Here is a 21,138-nt window from a genome sequence, read left to right as displayed (position 1 = left end):
CACACCATTTATTCATAAGTTTCAAAGTTTAAAATGTGGGTATTTCCCAAAACAAATCATCCTCTGCCACTCCACACACACAGACTCTACTACACTCTTGTCACTACTTCTCTTTTTCGTGCTTACCACACACTGTTACAAAAACACACAGGGGTCAAGACCCAAATACTTGGTAATAAAGAAGTGACAGAGGAATCGCACTTACTTCCTTTTTGCCAACAGACTATGCATGAAAGACTAAGGGGCAAACACCTTCATCCAGAGCTGACTTCACTAACATTCTTTTCTTTTCCTCTAAGACATTAAAACCTAAAGCAATTTCTCTTACAGCTGTGACTCTGGCTATCCCACTGTTCTCTTCTGAGTGGCTAAGCTAGGACACACTTTCCTTTCAAAGCTACTTTTTACAACCTCAAGATGGACAGAAAGCAGTTGTCCGGTTGTAACTTGACCAGGATGCTGTGTGACAGGCAAACTTACCACAGAGGTGCAAATGATGCTTCAACAAATTATCAAACCTTTTTAAGTAAAAATGCATTAACATGGAGCCTCCACATTTTTCTGACACAGCTAGAGTCCTCTAAAGGTGGTGGCAGCTGTGAAAGAGAAGGCACTTGGTAGGAAGGTCAGAGGGTCTCGCCTGAGAACACAACGGAGAAGTCTGCTCGACCCAGGTTGCGGGTAGCCCTGGAGGGGGGAGGACTAACTCCCCACCCCCAGGAAGGCATCTGCAAAGGAAAACTTTGTCATCATGATTCCAAGGCAAAATGGCTGATTCCTGTTGGGAGAGAAACACCCAACAGGAAGACAGAGGACTGCCTGGGCTGTAGGAGGGACTCTGTAGGACCCGCCATGGGCTGTTCCCCCACCACATCCAGAGAGGTTCTGAAGACATCATGGGAGCAGGAGCACCTGCTTCACCTGGGCTCTCCCTCCTGTGTGCCCAGGAATACCCTGGGTTCCTGAGGGGAGCGTGTGCACATAGAGCTGGTCCACGGCAACACCTGTCTTAGGGATTTTCCAATAGGATCATGAAGAGAAAAGAGAAAATGAGAGCTCCCCTATGATCCGGGCTCCTTGGCAATGCCTGATGGCTGGATGGTCCTCGTAAGAGCAACAGCAGCTCAAGCTGTGCACCCCTGCTGACATCCAGAAAGGCAGTATGAGTATTCTGGATGGACGGGAGCTACAACTGGGTTCAAGGTCTTTATCCTAGTACCATGAATAAAGTGCACCATGAATGGAGGCCAGAAAAAGCCACTGGCCCTAGGCCGAGGTTCAGGGAGAAGCCACCATCACCAGCCCTCAGGACGGCGGATCACCTTCAGCCAGAGCGCTGGCTGTGGAGATGTGTATTATTGCTGCATTTCCTTAGGACTGTGGGACTTTTAGCTAGACAGAGAAGAAATACTTGGTGGGCTTGGCAAATAGCATCATTACGACATCACAGGATTGGCTGATATTTGGTGAGAATACGTTATTCTCTCAATCATGCTGGATGATGGCCTGTTTCCCCTTCATTCTGATGAACTTAGGAAAACTCAGGAAAATTCTTCTAAACACCTGAACAGATTGGCTCATGAGGCTTCTGTGAAGCAGAGCAGCTGCTTATGGCTGATGGCGTAGAAATGTTTTGTCTTTGTTTTCAGATGCATCCGGGAGAAGATCCACTTGTATCACATTTCAGGAGACTTTACTACAATATACTGATGGGTTTCAGAAACTTCCCAGGAGCTTTTTCCAGACCAGGAGAGGAAAACCACGACGTGCACCCAGAGCTCTGGGCCGGCCAGGACTCCGTGACCACAGCACTACTTCGCTGCTTTCATGTAGGACGGGATTGCTCCCCTTGCGGTGAGGCCCTCAAAGCGCTTGTAGGTATAATTGATAAAGACCCAGTCTTTGTTCTTATAGTCACTCTCAGGGTGGTTACTTGTGGCCACTGGGGAAGAAATAGATGTGAGAGTTGATTCAGCACTTCATTCTACTCAGTACCGAAGACAGGACATGGTGAAGGACACACCACAGTCTACTGGGAAAGGTGATTCTCCTCTCTCTGTGACTTGTCTATATTTGCTTATCTATGTCCTTTGAATCTCAAACTTGCTCACAAATCTTTGAAGTTTTTATCTTTTCATTTCTGTCACTTTGTGCTACCTAATCTTTAGTTAAATAAACAAGAAAAGAAAAGGAGCGCTCAGATTTCCAGGCTCAGCTGAACAGTCTACACATGGAGCTGATATTCAGTTCAACAAGCTCTCACTGCTAGCCAGCGTGAACACTGAAAAACATAACAGAGTCTGCAGAATTGAACTTCCCTTCCATATCCTCTGCCCTGATATGTAAACATCTCCCTCAAACTGAGGGGCGACTAATGCGCTTATAAGGCAGTGGTGGTATTACCTGTTGGTTTAAGAATATCAGATTCTGGAAACTCGTCGAAATTTGAGGTATCATCAATGCTTTTGATTTCAATAGAGATTGCAGCAGGTCTCTCTCTGCCAAGAACAGACGCCAAGATTATGAAGGTTAGTATCGTACGGGTCAAACGAATCAAGCCTTTCCTCCAAAAAGATCCCAGCTCCGATAGGGGCTGACTACTCACTGGCAGGCAAGGTCTCTTTTCTCTGAAAAGCCTGGAAGGACCAATCAAGCTACCTGACTATCTCCAAGCAAGTAAATCACAATACATGTCAATCAATCATTCCCACGTAGAAACAGCAATAATGGGAAAGTACAACTCAGAGTTATGCATGCTCTCTCCATGGAGAGCCTGCCCTGTCTAACTGTGTGAAAAAGGGACACAGAACCTCTTGGTGGCTCCCAGTGTCAGGTTCTGCTCTTCCCCTCCTGGAGTTAGCCTTTGGTGGGATGGCCAGGAGAGGGACAAGTAAAAATCACAAGTCAGAAAGTCAGAACACAGTGGTAAAATCAGTAACTTCTTCACCTTCTGGTTAGCAATCAGCAAGTGCGACGAAGGAGGTCTGGGGCTAACGGCCATGCATAGCACTGTAACAACTGCTCCTGCCCCCTCCCACCCCACTGCCCTTTGTCTCCATGTGGTAGTTTTTACACCGTGGGCAGGGCTTGTTCTCAGTACTGGCAAGTTGGCTGAGTTCTCAGTAAAAGAAGGGGCAACATGCTTCTGAGACGTTCCCTTCACTACAGGACCCAAAGGTCACCTCACTTTGTATAGAACCACTGAATTCAATCTATCTCACAGGATATGGCAACAGGGAGCTTGACGCCAAATCTTCACCACTATTGAGAGTCTGGAAAAAGACCTGCCATTCCTACGAAGCTAATCTTCCCTTATTTGGGTTGCCAATGATGCTCCTTCCAAACTGGAATGAAGCAAACTACAGAGTTTCTGAAATAACCCAGTTTTTACATGAGTATACCTGATATGTTCCCAGTCAACGCCTTCAAAAAAAGAGTTACATTTGATTTCCTCAACTCCTGGAGCTCCAATTCTATGTTCCCATTCACAGCAGAATCTGGAAGAGACAGAGGCCTTTCAGCAAACCTTACGCACTCTCTTCAGAAAGTGGAAAGGAATCACCTTTTTCTCTTTCTCAAGAAGAGGAATAGGAGAAAGTAAGGGGCACAAACGCGAGATAAAATTTAACACTAAAAATGCCTGGGTGGGTGATCGCAATGCTCTCGGGTACCTCAGAATTAGGTCCTTGGCTTTCTCAGAGATGGGAACTTCTGGAGGAAAAGTTAAGGTTTCTTTCCAGTTCATCACCTTCTTATATGTCTCTTGAGGGGTCTCAGAACAGAAAGGTGGGTAGCCTGTAATGAAAAAGGAACCTCGGAGATCTTACGCCTAGAACTTTCCATTTGAGTGACATTACTCCCAGTATGATTTCTATGACTTCAATGAATACTGGATACCTCTCTATGTCCATTCTTCAATGCCATGGACAGGATTTCCACTCATCCCAGAAACCATCTAAGTCCATTTTCCATTTTCCCCAAGTTCCTAGGTGCCTTTGGCAGCACTGGGAAGCCAGCTGACAGCTGGAGCTGGGGAAGAAAGGTGGACCTCAGCAGGAATGCAGACGTGGTGACCACCATGTTCCACCCTCCAAAACATCAATAATAAAGGACTCCATCCTAGGAATATCCTCAAAGTGGTAAAGCACCAAGCAAGCTGAACAAGAAACAAGTGTAAGCTTTTAAAAGCAACTACTGCGCCTCTTTTTGAAAACCACAGGGAAGAGGATAAACACGTACCCTATTACCCCATTGCCCTCCACACAGCAGATGTGTCTACACAGTCATCAGTCCAGTACCTGTCAAAGATGGCACAGCCAGGCAGACTTCACACCCAGGCATCCATGGGGCTCGGAATACACTCTCTGCTCCAGTACTCAACAGTAGATGGCTACCTCCATAGATATGCCCCCCCAAATAGGAGAGACATACCATCCAAATGAGAGACAGAGGCCAGGGGTTTCCATGCAATGACGGCTTTGAGAGCCAGAGATAGGTGAGTTAGAAGAGTGAGGCAGTGCCCAGTTAAAGCTCTCTGTACAGGATGGCTGGTTACTACAGGCTGGTAACTAGAGAGCTGCCACATGGAGACGATGAAAACACAGAAGAAAGAAAATTGTAAAACGATCAGCAAAGCGACTGCAGGATGTCAGTGAGCCTCAAGACAGTGTGGGACATGTGTGACTGGAAGAGCCAGCTCCCCAGGAAAACTCAACTGTGAAAGACAGAGGACGAGTGTGCAGACCAGCCCCGACTGACACAGAGTCCAGTGTCAGTGTAGCAATCCTATCTGGAAGCACAGAAAAAGTCCTCGGAAAGCATGCAACTTACCGATGAGCATCTCATACATGATCACCCCAAGCGACCACCAATCACAGAGCTTGTTGTACCCGGTCTGCATGAACACCTCGGGAGCAATGTAGTCAGGAGTGCCTACTGTGGAGAAGGCCTGAAACACGTATCATACATCAGGGAGGCCAAACCAGGCAGGAAAGTGCCCAGAGTTCTGTTCTTGTGACTGAAAGCTACAAAACCCGCCTGCAGCGAGCCCCAAGCTAAATACACAGAACTTCCCAGCAGCCTAATGGAAAGCTTCATTTGTTAGATCACTGTCCAAAATAAACAACAGAATTTTGTTATGAGGTGGGAGACATGTTCTAAACACATCTACAGCTCATAATTCACTGTTAACGATATCTATGATTCACTGAACATCCAGCAAATACCAGGTTCTACACTTCTACAAGAAGAACCTTATAACACAACTTTGCAGATAAAAGAATACAACAACCATAAAGGCTTTTGCTCAAGGGCTCAGAATCAGTTAAGAGGCAGATCTTGCTCCAAATAATCTCTTTTTCTACTATGTATATACTGCTTAAGACGATCATAAGGGGAAGCTGTACTTTAAAAATCTAGCCATATTCTGTAGGCCGAAGGTTTATATACCAAACTTGGTCATGCCTACAAACAACTGTTAGAAGAACACGTTCTAAATTCTTTTTCTTGAATATATTAGACTGCAAAATACCATGAGGAAGTTCAGTCAAAGCCTTCCAACCCACTCAACACCTGGGGGCTGATCACACAAAAATTCTAACTAGGTGCTTTGAATATTATGGCTTTACAAATAAACATTACAACTGTGTAGTCTTGTAAAAATATTTATTAAAAATTAGTATAAGCACAAAGAGAAAACCACAGACAACACACCTTATATCCAATACTTGTAGTAAGGAGGTTAATAATCTCCCATACTTGTTTCAGATCATTGATTCCTTAAAAAGAAGCAAAGCCACCAAGATGCTGAAGAATCTGACCCATGTTACCTCCTTCAGCCCTTTCAACTGCCATAACTATCCTAAAGTTGCTACATTGTTCTTGTACAAACATGACCATATATAACATTGCATATTTTACAGATTAATGTAAACAGAGGGCTTCATCCTCTCAGCATCCTTCAATGCTACTGGCTTCTTACACTCATCAATAAGGTTTTAAGATTTATTCATGTGGACCTACTTATTTTTTTTTTTGGCTGCGCACTATTTCATTATATAAATCACATTTGTTCTTGTCTACTGATGTTGTTTTCAACATCACTGACGATTCCTGAGCCAGCATTCCTGTAATAACTCCTTGATGCTATGCCAGAGATGTGCTGGGCACGTGCTGGAGCCTGCACTGCAGCACCACCACTGCATCCTGGCTCCTGAGCCAGCATTCCTGTAATAACTCCTTGATGCTATGCCAGAGATGTGCTGGGCACATGCTGGAGCCTGCACTGCAGCAGCGTTGCTGCCTCCTGGGTCATAAGCATCTCCCCAGCTGTACTCCAGAGTGTCCTCACTCAGATCAGGCAGACAGGGATGCGCTCCTGGTGGTACTCCACACTGTACCAACACTTAGATCCGTCCAATTTTAATGCTGTCACCAATGTGATGAACATGAAAAGGGATCCACCTGCTTGAATGTGTACTTCCCTTATTTCTAATAAGGCCGTGCACATGTTCTCATGCGAGCTATCTTGGCCTTTTCAGGTCCTTTGCCCCTAAGTTTTTTCAGTTGTGTTTTTTTCTGACTGATTCACAGGAAGTTTTTGTGAATACAGGACACTGATCCTTTGAAATTTTACATGTTACAAATACCTTCTCCCAGTCTGAGGCTTACTGTTTTTACTGCAGCTTTTTAAGTGAAGTAATATGTGTCACATATCAAGACAGATCTATCACATACATACAAGCTGAATTATCAACTATGACACACAGCAGTGCAAAGGTGTGCCAACAAATTCACTGGAGAGCCAAGCCTCAAGTGAAGACCACACGTGCACCTGCCACCCTGCGGCCCCACCTCTTCTCCCTGTGACTAGGCAGGCTTTCATTGGCATCATTCTGCTCCTTTAAAAAGTCGATTTAAATTTGCCACAAGGATCTTTAATGGAAATTGTAACCAGCTTTGTGTTTGGACTCGGTAAAGCACCATCATTCTATGCACCATCTGTTTCCTCTCAACATTCTGCTTCTAGAACTCATCCATGTCGTCACAGGTAGCTGCAGCTCCATTCCTGTCACTTCTATGTTCTCTGCCAGAATGTAACCATCTCCTGCGCATGGAAACTGGGATTTTCCGGTGCTATTATGGAGAGGCAACTGGCATTCATCTGCAAGTCTCCTGGTACACACGTGCAGGGAGGTCTCCAGCGCATATCGGGAAGGTGGAACTGCCACACTGAAGGGTATTCATGTGAGCTCTGGCATGCAATCCCACAGGAGCTGGGCCATATGGATTGTCTATTTCCTTATGTCTTTGATACAGAAAAGGCTGTTTTTCCATTAAAGTAGAAAGACAAATCAGGTTTTTGTTTCATTATTTGTACTTGTATCTTATTTAATAAATCCTTTCCTTACTCAAACATCATAAAAATATAACCCTTCTGACATTTGTAAAATTTTGTTTTCCACCCAAAATTGCTTTTTCTATATACTGTAGGGTAGGGATCCAATTTTTCCACATAGATAATCATAGCTTTTAAAAAAAAAAATACAAATATTTAATAACAAAAATGCTAGCAGGTATTTTAACTTTCAAGTCTAACATGGATTGGACCTCTCAAAAGGCATAGCTAGTTTCATTATTATCATTCACACAAGACTACAGATATCCTTTAATGCAGAGATTAGATTTATTCCAGCAAAGAACACTAAGTAAATCTCATTTGTTCAAATATTTCTATTACAAAACCTGAAATCTTTTGTTGCAGGAAAATAATTTCTTCAAGATAGTTAAGTGTTTAAGACAAAACCTCTTGGATTTATAAAGCACAGCCAAGACGAGGCTCAAATCTGCGCGCAGAGTGATGCAATCCCTTGGCAACGGAGTCCTGCTGCAGGAGCTCCCCGCACTGCACCGCCACACCGCAGTGTGGGAGCAGTGGGGCCCTTCCACTCTTGGACAGCCCGCTTCCTACTGGAGCACCGCCAACTGCTGCTCATAAATCTGCACCCTGCTTCTGTGGTGTGAGTACGGACAGCATCACTTAGAGTTGCAATTCAGACAAGTTCTGTCGGGTGCCAATCATCATTCCAACTACAGGATGTTCTAGCCTTACAGTTTAATTGGAAGTGTTTTACAGGAAAAAGGCAACTTAATTTCCTATACTCTTTTATAAACTCTACCCCAAAGATAAAGTAACTTGGGTCTTACACCATGGCATTGTGAGTTAAGCTTCCACCTATTGCACCAGCCTCTCATTTAGGCACTAGTTGGAGTCCCAGCAGCTCCACTTCCAATCCAGCTCCCTACTAATGTGTCTGGGAAAGCAAATCCTTGCCCAAATCCTTGGGTTCCCTGCACCCACATGGGAGACTGGGAAGAAGCTCCTGGTTCCTGGCTTCACACAACCCAGTTCTGGCCATTGTAGCCATCTGAGAGTGAAACAGCTGATGAAAGATCTCTGTCTCTCTCTTTCTCTGTAACTCTACCTTCCAAAATAAAACAAATATATCTTTGAAAAAAAAAAAAAGAGAAAATAAGGAACAGACGTCTGTAACTACACCATCTCTTCCTATTTGTGGTCTGATGATTTCAAGTAGTTGCATACTTATTACCTAATCTGTTACTGAGGCAGAGGGTTACTGGGACCTCTTAAGTTAAAACTTTACAGCAAATAGCCAAGGAGTAAAACCTGAAGTCCCCACTTTTTTCCTGTAATACAATAAAGTAATACACCAGGCTTAGCCAAGGACGGTGTTTATGGTAAACATTAACTAGCACCATGCTTCTACTGGATACCTGCTAAATGTGATGACTTATAAAAGGAAAAACGTAACATGGAAATTGCATTCTGAAGACTTAAAAATGGTTTTACTCAAGTTATGAAAAGAAAATAATATACATTTCCCCATTTCTATTGTGGCTAGGACAAAAAAAATCAAGAACCTTAGTTACAGCATCAGGATTTCCAAGTTTACTCAGATTCTCAAATACTTTCTAAAGTATGTTACTTAATTCCAAATATGGAATTGTGAAATTTCCTTCATTATGAAGACACAGGAGTGGTTCCTAATAAGTCTGGCCTCTTTGGTACATGACAAAGAGCACAAAGCTTGCCTCAAAGGAGGAAGACAATCTGGGGTACTCCTAAAGTCAGTGGCAGCAGAGCAACCCCAGATTAAACCTGGGATTGCTTTCAAAAACAAAAAAGTATCACAGAGCTATCTTACCTTTCATTAGCTTCCAAAACAGCATCCCAACATTGTAGGGGCTATCACGACAGTCTATTCAGCAGAGAACCCGAACACCCATTGCACAGAGCAATCACCCCAAGCACCCCAAGTCTTTGAATACTCAGCTCTTCATATCATACCCTAGACCACCTGAACAAAAATCTCTGTTCCCCCATGACTCAGATGTATAGCCTCAGTTAAGAACTACTGATCCAGGGCCCGGTGCTGTAGCCTAGTGGCTAAAGTCCTCACTTTGAACACGCCAGGATCCCATATGGGTGCTGGTTCTAATCCCGGCAGCCATGCTTCCCATCCAGCTCTCTGCTTGCGGCCTGGGAAAGCAGTGGAGAACAGCCCAAAGCCTTGGGACCCTGCACCTATGTGGGAGACCCAGAAGAAACTTCTGGCTCTTGGCTCTGACCGTTGTCGGCATTTGGGGAGTGAACCAATGGATGGAAGATCCTTCTCTCTCTCTCTCCTTCTCTGTAAAATCTGCCTTTCCAATTAAAAAAAAAAAATCTACTAAAAAAAAAGTCTTACTTAAGTAATTCCACAGGCTTCCATATTTATAAATGACTAACACAGACTTACCAGTGACCTATGTAGGTTATTAAAGATACTGACAGAGAATTATAAATCAGTATTTTATTAAGACGCCTGGCTAAAATACAACATTTAGGGCCCAGCAATGTGGCCTAGCGGCTAAAGTCCTCACCTTGAACGCGCTGGGATCCCATATGGGTGCCAGTTCTAATCCTGGCAGCCCCACTTCCCATCCAGCTCCCTGCTTGTGGCCTGGGAAAGCAGTCGAGGACGGCCCAAAGCCTTGGGACCTTGCACCCGTGTGGGAGACCTGGAGGAAGTTCCTGGCTCCTGGCTTCAGATTGGCTCAGCTCCAGCCATTGAGGCCGCTTGGGGAGTGAATCATTGGACGGAAGATTTTCCTCTCTGTCTCTCCTCCTCTCTGTATATCTGACTTTCCAATAAAAAATAAATAAAACTTTAAAAATAAATAAATAAATAAATAAATAAAATAAAATACAACATTTGGCAAACCTGTCAAATTATCTGCCCATGCAGATAAGCAGAAATGACATTTCTAGACAATACATCTTCTGACTTAAAACATGTACATTATACCTCAGGTCTGTAGAAAGTCAGCAACTATTGTTATGGATAAGTGCTTACCTAGACAGTAGTAGCTTACTGGCGAATTTGTACCTTTTAAGTAACTTCCAACACACTAACACAATAATTTTAAATACATACGCTTACTTATTTTTAAATTTGTGGGACATAATTCGGTATATATATCCATCCAAATTTTTATAAGGTTTACTTATTTTATAAATAAGTAATAAGTAATAAATATTTTCCTTATATTTTTCTCCAATTTTTATTAGCAAATACTCTCTTCCATCATAACGAAGGAGTGGGGCAGATGAAATCTAGCCTTCTTGATGTGCATCACATTTCTTAGGATTTGAGAAGTATTGCCTGAAAGTTACAAGTAGAACTTGGATACAGTTTCTCTGTGAGCCCTGCAGCTTAAATACTACCCATACCACCCTTTTACCACCACAAAACACTGGGAATACACGTGAAACAGGAAAAAAAAAAATACTATTACCAACCTGAAAGGTCAGACCTGTCACGCTTTGGAAGCGTCATAACCAAAACAACCTACGGTGATGGACCCGTTTGGTGTTTCCAACATAAACACGGTATTCTATTTAATCTAAAAAGCAATGGCTATAAGCAAGTATTTATCAAATGTAAATTTCAGTGCTTTAAAAAAAAACATATTCACACTTGGTCTGTGGCATTTCAAAGTCTACAGACACTACTTACCAGCTGACGTCTATTTCTTTTCCAGGTTTCTGCTTTCCTCTTGGAATTCATATTCTGGAACGCTGCGAGCACAGAAAGCAAGCTCTAACCAAGTTCAGACAGGAATGTTTACTGCTCTTTCAGGCTCTGGTTTAAGTCATACTGAAATTCTCAAGTCTCGCTCTTTTATCCATACTTTAAAAACTCTAGATGACACATTTCCTAGTGCCAAGACCAATCTGAGATTCTAAAGCATTAACTATAAGAATCCACAGTGATGGCTGCATACGCCACTTCCATGTTGGCCAAATGGCCTAAGAGGACACAAGCCTTACTTGCAATTACATCTCAACTGGAAGCAAAGATCCTGAAGTGAACCTAAAGCATTCACAATTTCTCAAAAGCATCACCCAATTTCTAAGAACAGCTCCTTGCTGTTAACTTTCCTGGGATGAACTCTTAACTTCAGTACATGATTTTCAATGATCCGAAAGTGGGTGAGTGGAAGGAGCTATTTTAAAAATAATATTCCAAGGTCTGGCGTGGTGGCCTAGCAGCTAAAGTCCTCTCCTTGCACACTCCTGGGATCCCGACAGCCATCGGGCTCCCTGCTTGTGGCCTGGGAAAGCAGTCAAGGATGGCCCCAGGCCTTGGGACCCTGCACCCACGTGGACTGAGTTCCCAGCTCACTGCTTCAGCCTGGCCCAGCTCAGCTGTAGTGAGCATCTGGGGAAGGAACCAGCAGTTAAGAGATCTCTCTGTCTCTGTAAAGGAAGGAAGATGGGAATGAGACAAGGAGGAGCAGTGGGGACACATGGGGCAGAGACAGTTGTAGCCCTTTCCCTTTTTCCTTCACTGCTTCTACTTGCTTCCCCTACATTCACATCTAGTAAATCATCCCAGGAGTGCCGTGAAAAAGGCTCTTTTCAACATTTGCCATAGCACATCTGGTGACACTTACCCTGCCTCACCAGACAATACAACTCACAAGCATACCTTGGGAGGTATTTTCATTCCCTGAGGACTCCTGTTGTGAGACTTCCCTAGCTGTCCTACATAACACAGTCATCAAGAAAACAGCTCTTCAGGCTCACTTAAGGGGGAACAAGCCAATACTACTGTTCACACTTACTGAAATCACTGGGGAGGCTGTGGTTCAGATTCCTATAAAATTCTGTCCTGTGTGCTTTTTTCAGTCCTGTGCAAAGGCCAAAGTCAGAGAGTTTCACATGGCCCTGTGGGGAAAAAACGGCAAGGTGAGTGAGCGTTCCCGGATGTGGAACAGAATGTTATCTTCCAAACCTTCCAGTCAGTATTCATCAAATATGTAGAGCCATGCTACTTTTTAAAAATTTCATTAGAGGTAAAAATATGTCATAGCAAGGAAAAAAAGAAACAAACACACACACACATGCACATATATAATGTCACAAATAAAATTTTAACAGATCATCCCAAATTCTACAATCAAGAAAATTATTTGTTTTCATATGCATCTTTTTTTATCTAAATGTAAACTTTGAAAAACAGCTGAATCCTCCACAACATCTATAAATAATTTCACTACTTCCTTACTAAACTCAAATATTTCTTTTTCTACATAGAATTCCATATTATCATTTAAAATGTCCACCACAGTCAACTGTCTGAGTACACCATTACTTACCTAGCCATTCCCCTAATACTGAATGCCTCCCTGCATTTTCAATCCTTTGCTCTCAAGTAACAGAGATAAAGCATACTCCTACAGAGGGGCCTACATTCCCACCCGATGCATGTTCCTAAATGGCGAGTAAATGAACAAATGTTTGTTTCTGCAGATTTTTCTCCTCTTGATTTCACAGAGACAAATTCTAATGACTAAACTATTTCAAAGACAAAATGAACAAATACAGTTCTTAATAAATGTTCTCACACCATATTGCACTGATAAGTCTCTCATTATGAATTGTCACCAAGGAAATCAACTCATACCTCCTTTGAGCCATGCACCATGAGCAAGGTATTACTTGTGTTAGCTCATTTGGAACTCTCAAACTGCACATCACGTACCGAGAAATTAAATGCCTTGCTGCTGGTAAAACAGCAGAACCAAAGGCAGCAATCAACCCAGGCCTCCCACTCCCCCGCCCCCAAGCCAGGATTATTTTTCTTCTCCAACCCCCTCTAATATCTTCTAGAAAAAGAACATGTGAGATCTTTTTGGCTCCTAGTGTAATGTCTGACACATAATTTGCCCTTAATAAAAAGCAGCAGATATTCTTGGGATTGTAGACTGGAAGATGAAATTAAAAGTAGAACAGGGAATTGTGATATTCAGGGAAATGCCTGCTCAAGGTCACAGTTAGTTGTGGGTGGCAAAGGTCAAGGCCCCAGTGACTGGTACCTGTGATTCTTCAGCACCACCACCTTCGTTCAGGGCATGCTCAGACTTCAACGTACACACATCCCAGAGCACGAGGCTACGCGAGCCCTGCTCAAGCGGTCAGGTTCATTATCTTTCTCCTACTAAGTTTGGGGTTGTGTGTGTATGTGTGGTAGGGGGGATGTTTACCTACAGCAAGTAAACAGCCAGCAAGAACTGCTTTCAGCCTATTAACTTAGTATCTTCTTCTGATTTGAAAACACAAAACCAGCCAGGAAAACAGTTTAATTTATAGTTATCAGGATTATACGCTTTGCCTAAACACCCTAAGAAAAGAAATATCTTAAAAAGCAGTACTTGAAGTAAATGCTATTCAAGTCTAGACTTATAGAGAATTCTTCAACTATTCTGAAGCCACAGCAGGAACTCAACACACTTCTGCATTTTTCACTACTTCAATCTATGTCACTAAACATGCAAATGAGTCTGTGAGATGTTTTACTCTAAGTCTGAGCTGGCATATCAGAGAGGGCAAATCTGAGTCACCAGCTATGAGTTTCCAACCCTTGGCCTTCAGTATGTTTGCTGGATCTGAATTTAGACTACAGAGGACAACTAAACCAGGAGCAGGGCATCTAAATCCAAAAACCACACAAGGTGGGGGCAGTGATTTATTAAAAATATGTATGGGGAGCCAGTGCTATGGTATAGTGGCTTAAGCCACCACCTGCAGTGCCAGTATCCCATACGGGAACCAGTTCAAGTCCCAGCTTTTCCACTCCACTTTCTATCCAGCTCCTCATTAATGTATCTGGGAAAGCATAAGATGGCCCAAGTCCTTGGGTCCTTGTACTGACGTGGGAGACCCAGATAAAGCTCCTGGCTTCGGCCTGGCTCAGTCCCAGGCCACTGCGGCCACTTCGGGGGTGAATCATTAGATGGAAGACTTCTCTCTCTGCCTCTGCCTTTCTCTTTAACTCTGTCTTCCAATTAAATAAAATATGTATTTACAGGTACTACTCTGCTTCCAATCCAGCTCCCTGGCCTGGGAAAAACAGTAGAAGACAGGCCACGTATTTGCACCCTGTCAGCCACATGGGAGACCTAGAAGGAGCTCCTGACTTCAGCTAGCTTAGTCCTGGTCACTGCAACTATCTGGGGAGGAAATGAGAGAATGGCAGATCTTTGTGTCTCTTTCTCTGTGTAATTCATCCAAATAAATAAATAAATCTTTTATAGATGAACTTAATGGTCTTGGGAAATATTTTCTATAACATTAATTTATCTTTTATTTTAGAGTATTGCAAATAATACAGAAAAATAAAGTTCAGTAAGCACATATAGATCTAGCAATTTTTAATTGTGCCATACTTGCTTCATGTGAAAATTATATGCGTATTTATCCGTGTGTGTACACAAAAACATTTTTTAAAGTAGGAGTTGATCTATTAACATCACACAATGTAAGATTCATAACAAAGATCATAAAATCATAAAGAATGAGTTACTATCTAAGGGACACACACTACAATAAAGCAGCATTAACATTTTAAAAGTAGAGTTTACTTTCAGGATGCTAACTTCATGTAAAATATTGACACAAACAGAAAGGCATCAAATTATAAAAAATAGTAATCTTTCAGTGTTGATAAAATTGCATCAACCCTCTTGAAACATATAATGGTTTCAAGAAAAAACAAAACACTTCAGATTTTCCAAAGACAGCAATGAGGTCTTCAAAAGACAGCAAGAAAGAAAAACAATCTGGATTAGATTTACTTTTCTATTTAAAAATTTGGCCAACAATTCTGCATAACAGGCCATAACATTCTAGAAATTTAGAGCTCTTCCAAGCCAACTCTGTAAGAACGATGGAGCTCAAAAGGCAATAAGATATGCCAAGGGCAATCTAGCTATTTACTTAGCAGCTCAGGGATTCCTTTCTAATTTACTATGTGAGTCTAGGAATTAATCTTATATATCTAAAGATAAATATAAACAGGACACTAAACATCTGAGCAGGACTCTTCTTTAAAAGCAGATGGTAGGGGTTGGTACTGTGGCACAGTGAGTTAAGCTGCTACCTGCAGTGCTGGCATCCCATAAGAGCACCTGGTCAATCCCCAGCTGCTCCACCTATGATCCAATTCTCTGCTACTGTGCCCTGGAAAGCAATGTAAGTGGGCCAAGCACTCGGGTCCCAGCACCACATGGGAAACTATACGAAGTTTCTGCCTCCTGATTTTGGCTTAGCCCAGCCCTGGCTTTTGTGGACATGTAGGGAGAAAAATAGCAGATGGGAGATCTTCTGCCTCAGCCCTCTCTATAATGCTGCCATTCTAATAAATAAATAAATCTTAAAAGAAAAAAAGTGTATCCTGAAACAACAGCATGCACTTCAAGCAAACAAGCAAGCAAGCACGGGGTATTATGATTTGAGACCTCAGCTCTGTGAAAGGTTTCTGTTGTCACTATTCTCTCTGCCTTACTTCCTGGTTCTGGCTGGTTTCTTCATTGACTGATGAGGTCACCCAACAGAGGGGTTCTGGGTAGTAATGCATCAGTACTCTAGTTAATTTTATGCTAGAAGATGACTACCTTTGGTTTTATTAGAAAATAACTAACTTCGTTTTTCATTTTCAAAAACATCCTTTACTTTTAATTGTTCAATCAAATGATAGAATAGACAAAAAAAAAAAAAAAAAAGAAAGAAAGAAAGAAAGAAAAGAAAAACAGAGAAAGGGAAGGCACATCAGGCCAATCACTGCGCCTGCACCATAACACCCTGTGCAGGTCTGCCAAAGCAGAAGCTGCCAGGTCAGTGAGCACATGTGGTCAGGCTGCCCACCCCCAGCCTGGGTACCTTGCTGTCCAGGAGAAGGTTGTCTGGTTTGATGTCTCTGTGGATGAATCCCAGTTGGTGAATGGAGTCTATGGCCAGCACTGTTTCTGCTATATAAAACTGCGTCTCCTCTTCTGTCAGAGTGTCTTTTTTCATTAGCAAAGTCATCATGTCTCCTGGAAATGAGATACAAAGCCACCACACACACAAACACGCACGCATGCAAACATACAAACACAGGAGTTAAGCATTAGTCTTTAGATATGTCATCCTTACATGCCAACATGGCAGCTAAACACACCTGTACTGATTCACTTTGCACAAAAATATTTGCAAACTTTTCTTCATCTAGATCCAAATGGCACCTCCACATTGGTTACACTACCAAGGTTAACAGAGAGGCTGAAATAGCAAATAATAATGCAAACACTTAGGAAGGTTGAAAACAAACTTCCCAACTTCTATTTATAAAACACTAAGACATACAAAAAAAGTGGGGTTTAGGTAGCAAAGAACTAGCTAACAAAAAAATAAATAAATAAATAAAACTAAAAACAAACTAAAAATATTGCTCTTTTGGAATATGTGATAAAAAGAATACAAGGGGACCCAGCGCAATCATCAGACGGCTAATCCTCCACCTATAAGCGCCAGCAGCCCATTAGGGCACCAGTGTCCCAGCTACTCCACTTCCCATCAAGCTCCCTGCCTGTGGCCTGGGAAAGAAGCAAAGGCCCTAACCTTGGGACCCTGCAGCCCATGTGGGAGACCCAGAGGAAGCTCCAAATCAGCTCCCACTATTGAATCAGTAGATAGAAGATCTTTCTCTCTGAGTCTCTACTTCACTCTGTAAATCTTTCAAATAAAAATAAATCTTTTTAAAAGAGAATGTATACATTGAACACCTCTCAAAATCAGAGATTTTCTCTCTAGTGTTTATTACAAGCAGTGAAATGTGTGCCAACAGCTTTTATATAACTTTCAAAACAAAATTATCAGGATTTTAGATTTAAAGGGTAACTGCTTTAGTTTTCAGTAAAGTCAAACTTTATTTCTGCTTAACACCAATAACATAAAGTGGCAGAAAACAATTCAGATCCTAATTCAACAGTTACACAAAAGCAAACATTTATAAGTAATTTCAGAAAGTCAAGTGAAATAGGAAAGATTCAGTTTAGATCCCATACAAAAGCCACTTGTTAGAAAACAGGGTAAAGAAAAAGTAACCTCTGATTTTAGTAATCATGTTTCCTTTTAAATTTCATTTATAAATTTACTTTTTTATTCTTAGACAAAAGTGAATTTTTTTTTTCCCTCAAGCAAAAACTGCAACATTTATTAACTGCTCTTTTTGACCCTAAGACTTGAAAATCCTAATTCCCTAATCTCCCCTGGCCATTACTGAGTATGGAAGCCCACCAGGGGACAGTGCACTCAGGCCAACTCTAAGCTGTGTGGCCTTCGCTCCGTGGCTCAGGAGAGTAGCCAATGGCCTCACCTGTGAAAGTTTGTCCAAAAGATCAGCCAGCTCAGGCCAGCCCTACTGAGTGCACAGGGCTGGGTCCAGGAGCCACAGGAAGCAACAGAAGTCAATGCAGGGAAACAATGAGGAGACATAAGGCAAGGGGCTGGTGCCCACGCTGGTTCTTACTCCTAGTCAAGAACTGGCATTACTTTAAAAGTTCTCTCTAGGAGTGGGTGTTCAGCAGAGCATTAAGACATCAACCTCCCACATCAGAGTGCCTGGGTTCAACACCAGGTCTCCCTCCTGCCTTCAACTCTGTATTAATGCAGACCCTGGGAGGGAGAGGCCACAGCTCAGGTCACTGGGCTCTGGCCTCCACATAGGAGATCTAGATTAAGTTCCAAGTGCAGAGTCTCTGTCCAGTCCAGCCAGCTTCAACTGCTATAGGTCTTCAGGCAGTGAGCCAGCAGATGAGAGCTACTTCTCTCCATCTTTCTCTGACTCTCAAGTTCAAAAAACAAAAAACCTCATTCAACCAGATTATTATCTGACTTTGTGAATTACTGATGACTCTAAATCTAAACTAAGGGCTGCCAAAGACCAAAATATTATGCCATAAATATTTCTGCTTTGTTAAGAACAAAAATGAAAATTAAAAAAAAAAATTTTCCCCAAGAGTTTACTTTCAGTTCATCTGCTCACTAAGAAACAGAGTTCCTTAGAACAGATGTGCAGTCTCAGGAGTGAAACTTGAAACTAACTACCAACCTTACCAAAGGTAAGGAGAAAGTCACTCCTTCTGAGTATAAGTCATAGAAAAAGAAAATGAAAAATCGAAGCAAACAATGTTACTCATTCAATTTTGTCATTTGGATAACTTTTATATACAATTTTCACTGATAAGAGAACAAGCAGAGCTACCTAGTATATTCCTTTGTATTTTTGAAAAGAAAACAGAAAAATGTCCATCTGAAATCATGAGAATGAATGAAACAGTTACTTTCATGGCACTAAGATTGCAGAAATGCACCCCAGCACAAGACAGGTTACTGACCTCCTTACAGACCTAAAAAAAGATATAGAAAGCAACTTAGTGAGCACAATTAAAAGCAGAAAGGAGGGTTAATTGTTGAGGCAAGAGAGAAAGAGAAACCACAGAACAAAAAGGAAAAAAATGACCTTTCATCGTCATGTAATTACCTCCAGGCAGGAACTCCATGATTAGGTAGAGGTTTAGCTTATCCTGAAAACTATAGAACATTTTCACAACCCACAAACTGTCTGCCTCCACTAGAATGTCACGCTCCGCACGAATGTGGCCAACCTGGAGGTATATGCATTTGATTAATGACAAGCCTTGCTCTGCTTTAGTAGATTGTATACTTGTTTAAACAACTTAAATACTGTTTTGAGTATTTAACTGTGATGATGCAAAAGATCTAATTTCTACTTAGGTAAACCTACTAGCTCAAAATTGACATATGACTTTAAGGTACTGTGATGCAAACTTGAGTGATGAAAGGCTTTCCAAAGTGGCAAAATAAATGGCTGTAATGCAAACAGCAACTGTAATAGTGCTCTCACTCAACCTCTGATTAGCTGAGACCATCGCTCTTTGATATACATTTTTGTTCTAATAATAATTTACAATAGAACATAAGCCACCCAGATAAGACTTCCTAAACAAGTCCTTCCCTTAGATCTGCAGTGACAATGCTATCTCTGGTGGACAATTCCAGAACACCGTGAAGTCACAGCACTATCATGAATACAGTATGTGCTCACTCAGTTCTTACCGAATTGAAACATAAGAACACTTAAGAAAGTGAACAGATTCCAATCAATGACACCTCCAACTTTTACCAAAGTACATGTAGCTAAGGAGTCCCAGTAACATGAGGTCAAGAAGAACTGGTAAAAGTACTTTGTTGAAATAAAGTGTCACTGTCAAATTTACCTTATTTGCTTTAAATATACAATAGTAAATATAACTGCAATGCAATATTGCCAATTTCTAGCCCTCCACTTTCATGAAGTGTCACAAGATCCAAAGTTGGGTTCTATTAGATCTAAATCCAGTAAGAACAAGTCAAATCCTTGAATAGAAGTTTTGGTCTCAGAGTTCTTATTACTCCATGGTCTTAGAGTTTTTACAGCATGATCTGAAGTAAAATGTGTACCAAGGTTAAGAAAACAACAACCCCGCTAGCAAACTGAGTCCGGGTTGTTTTGTTTGAGACAATGTTCTGATTGCTCGCTTCCACCAGACCACACACTCTTCTACCTTCTCCCACGTGGACACACGCTCCAGCCTCTCTCCTGTCTCAACTAACTAGCTAGATCCTTCCATGCTAACTCCAGGGTCAGGACGCATTTCAGTTTAGATTTGAGTTTTCAGTCTCTACTAAGATTGTTCTTTGAGGAATTTTTTAATAGCTTCATTGTTATCAGTACTAATAGTATGGAGGTGGGAAAAAAATACCACAGGGTGGTAAAACACAGTGCTATGAAACTACAAAGCCGAGGGAGGCGTTTGTTTTTACCTGATCTTAATACAGAAACAAAGCTTTTAGAAAACTCATGCTGCTTGGTTCTCTGTAGTTAAGGCCAACTCTCGATCGCTATCAGGCAGGTTTACCTGCCCGTTTCCCCTGGCCCCTGTTAAGGCAGGGAGCCACAGAGGAGGGAAAACACTACCACCACAGCTGTAACTCACGGTGGCGGACAGAATGCCGACGACACCTTGTGAGAAGGCCACTAACAACACCAGCACATCTCACCCTGCTCCTGAGACTGAAGCAACCTCAGGATCTAGAACTGAAGTCAGCTGCATTTAAGCTGAATTTATCTCATTCCACAAATATTTAATGAGATGAGAGTGCTAGCTGTCAACCTAAGCATATAGAAAGTAAAAGTCAGTTTTTGTTCTATCAAAACTGTATACTGGCATCACAATGCAAGGTTTTCTTTTTGCACTGGAAGATACACATCAGAAACCAGCTAAATGCTGGTATGTTATCCTTTAAGTATCTCCAGGTAGTAAAAATTTCTACTGTGTGGATATTAATCATCCTGAAGTAGCTGTAATTTCTAATCAATTCAAAAGAAGCAAACAAAAAACACAACTGTTCCTCTGAATAAGGCACCTATAACTAAAAAGTTAAGCTCAGAAACATCATGACAGCTCAATTGGCTAATCTTCCCCTTACAAGTACAGGCATCCCATATGGGTGCTGGTTCTTGTATACCAGCTGCTCCAATTCCCTTTCAGCTCCCTGCTTGTGACCTGGGAAAGCAGTAGAGGATGGCCCAAAGCCTTGGACTCTGCATCTGTGTGGGAGACCCAGAAGAAGCTCCTGGCTCCTGGCTTCAGATGGGCTCAGCTCTGGCCATTGCAGCCATTTGGAAA

The 21,138-nt window shown here is 42.0% G+C and overlaps 1 protein-coding gene across 2 annotated transcripts in view; it reads right to left on the bottom strand.

Moving 5' to 3' along the window:
- Positions 1-21,138, bottom strand: part of LOC121167169 (serine/threonine-protein kinase 38) — a 41,321-nt gene continuing 20,183 nt past the window's right edge. For both annotated transcript variants that reach the window (XM_040996555.1, XM_040996556.1), the window contains exons 6-14: positions 18,930-19,053; positions 16,286-16,440; positions 12,190-12,292; positions 11,079-11,140; positions 4,831-4,948; positions 3,672-3,795; positions 3,402-3,497; positions 2,404-2,498; positions 1-1,942 (exon numbers count right to left, since the gene is read on the bottom strand). In XM_040996555.1, the coding sequence (XP_040852489.1) occupies positions 1,812-1,942; positions 2,404-2,498; positions 3,402-3,497; positions 3,672-3,795; positions 4,831-4,948; positions 11,079-11,140; positions 12,190-12,292; positions 16,286-16,440; positions 18,930-19,053 (1,008 nt within the window). In that variant the 3' untranslated portion in view covers positions 1-1,811. The remainder of the gene's footprint in view (positions 1,943-2,403; positions 2,499-3,401; positions 3,498-3,671; positions 3,796-4,830; positions 4,949-11,078; positions 11,141-12,189; positions 12,293-16,285; positions 16,441-18,929; positions 19,054-21,138) is intronic.

Source organism: Ochotona curzoniae, unplaced genomic scaffold (assembly GCF_017591425.1).
Source record: "Ochotona curzoniae isolate NIBS_2020 unplaced genomic scaffold, NIBS_Ocur_1.0 patch342, whole genome shotgun sequence".
In the NCBI taxonomy this organism is placed as follows: domain Eukaryota; kingdom Metazoa; phylum Chordata; class Mammalia; order Lagomorpha; family Ochotonidae; genus Ochotona; species Ochotona curzoniae.
The sequence above is the reverse complement of the archived record's forward strand: the minus strand, read 5'-3'. Positions and strand labels throughout refer to the sequence as shown.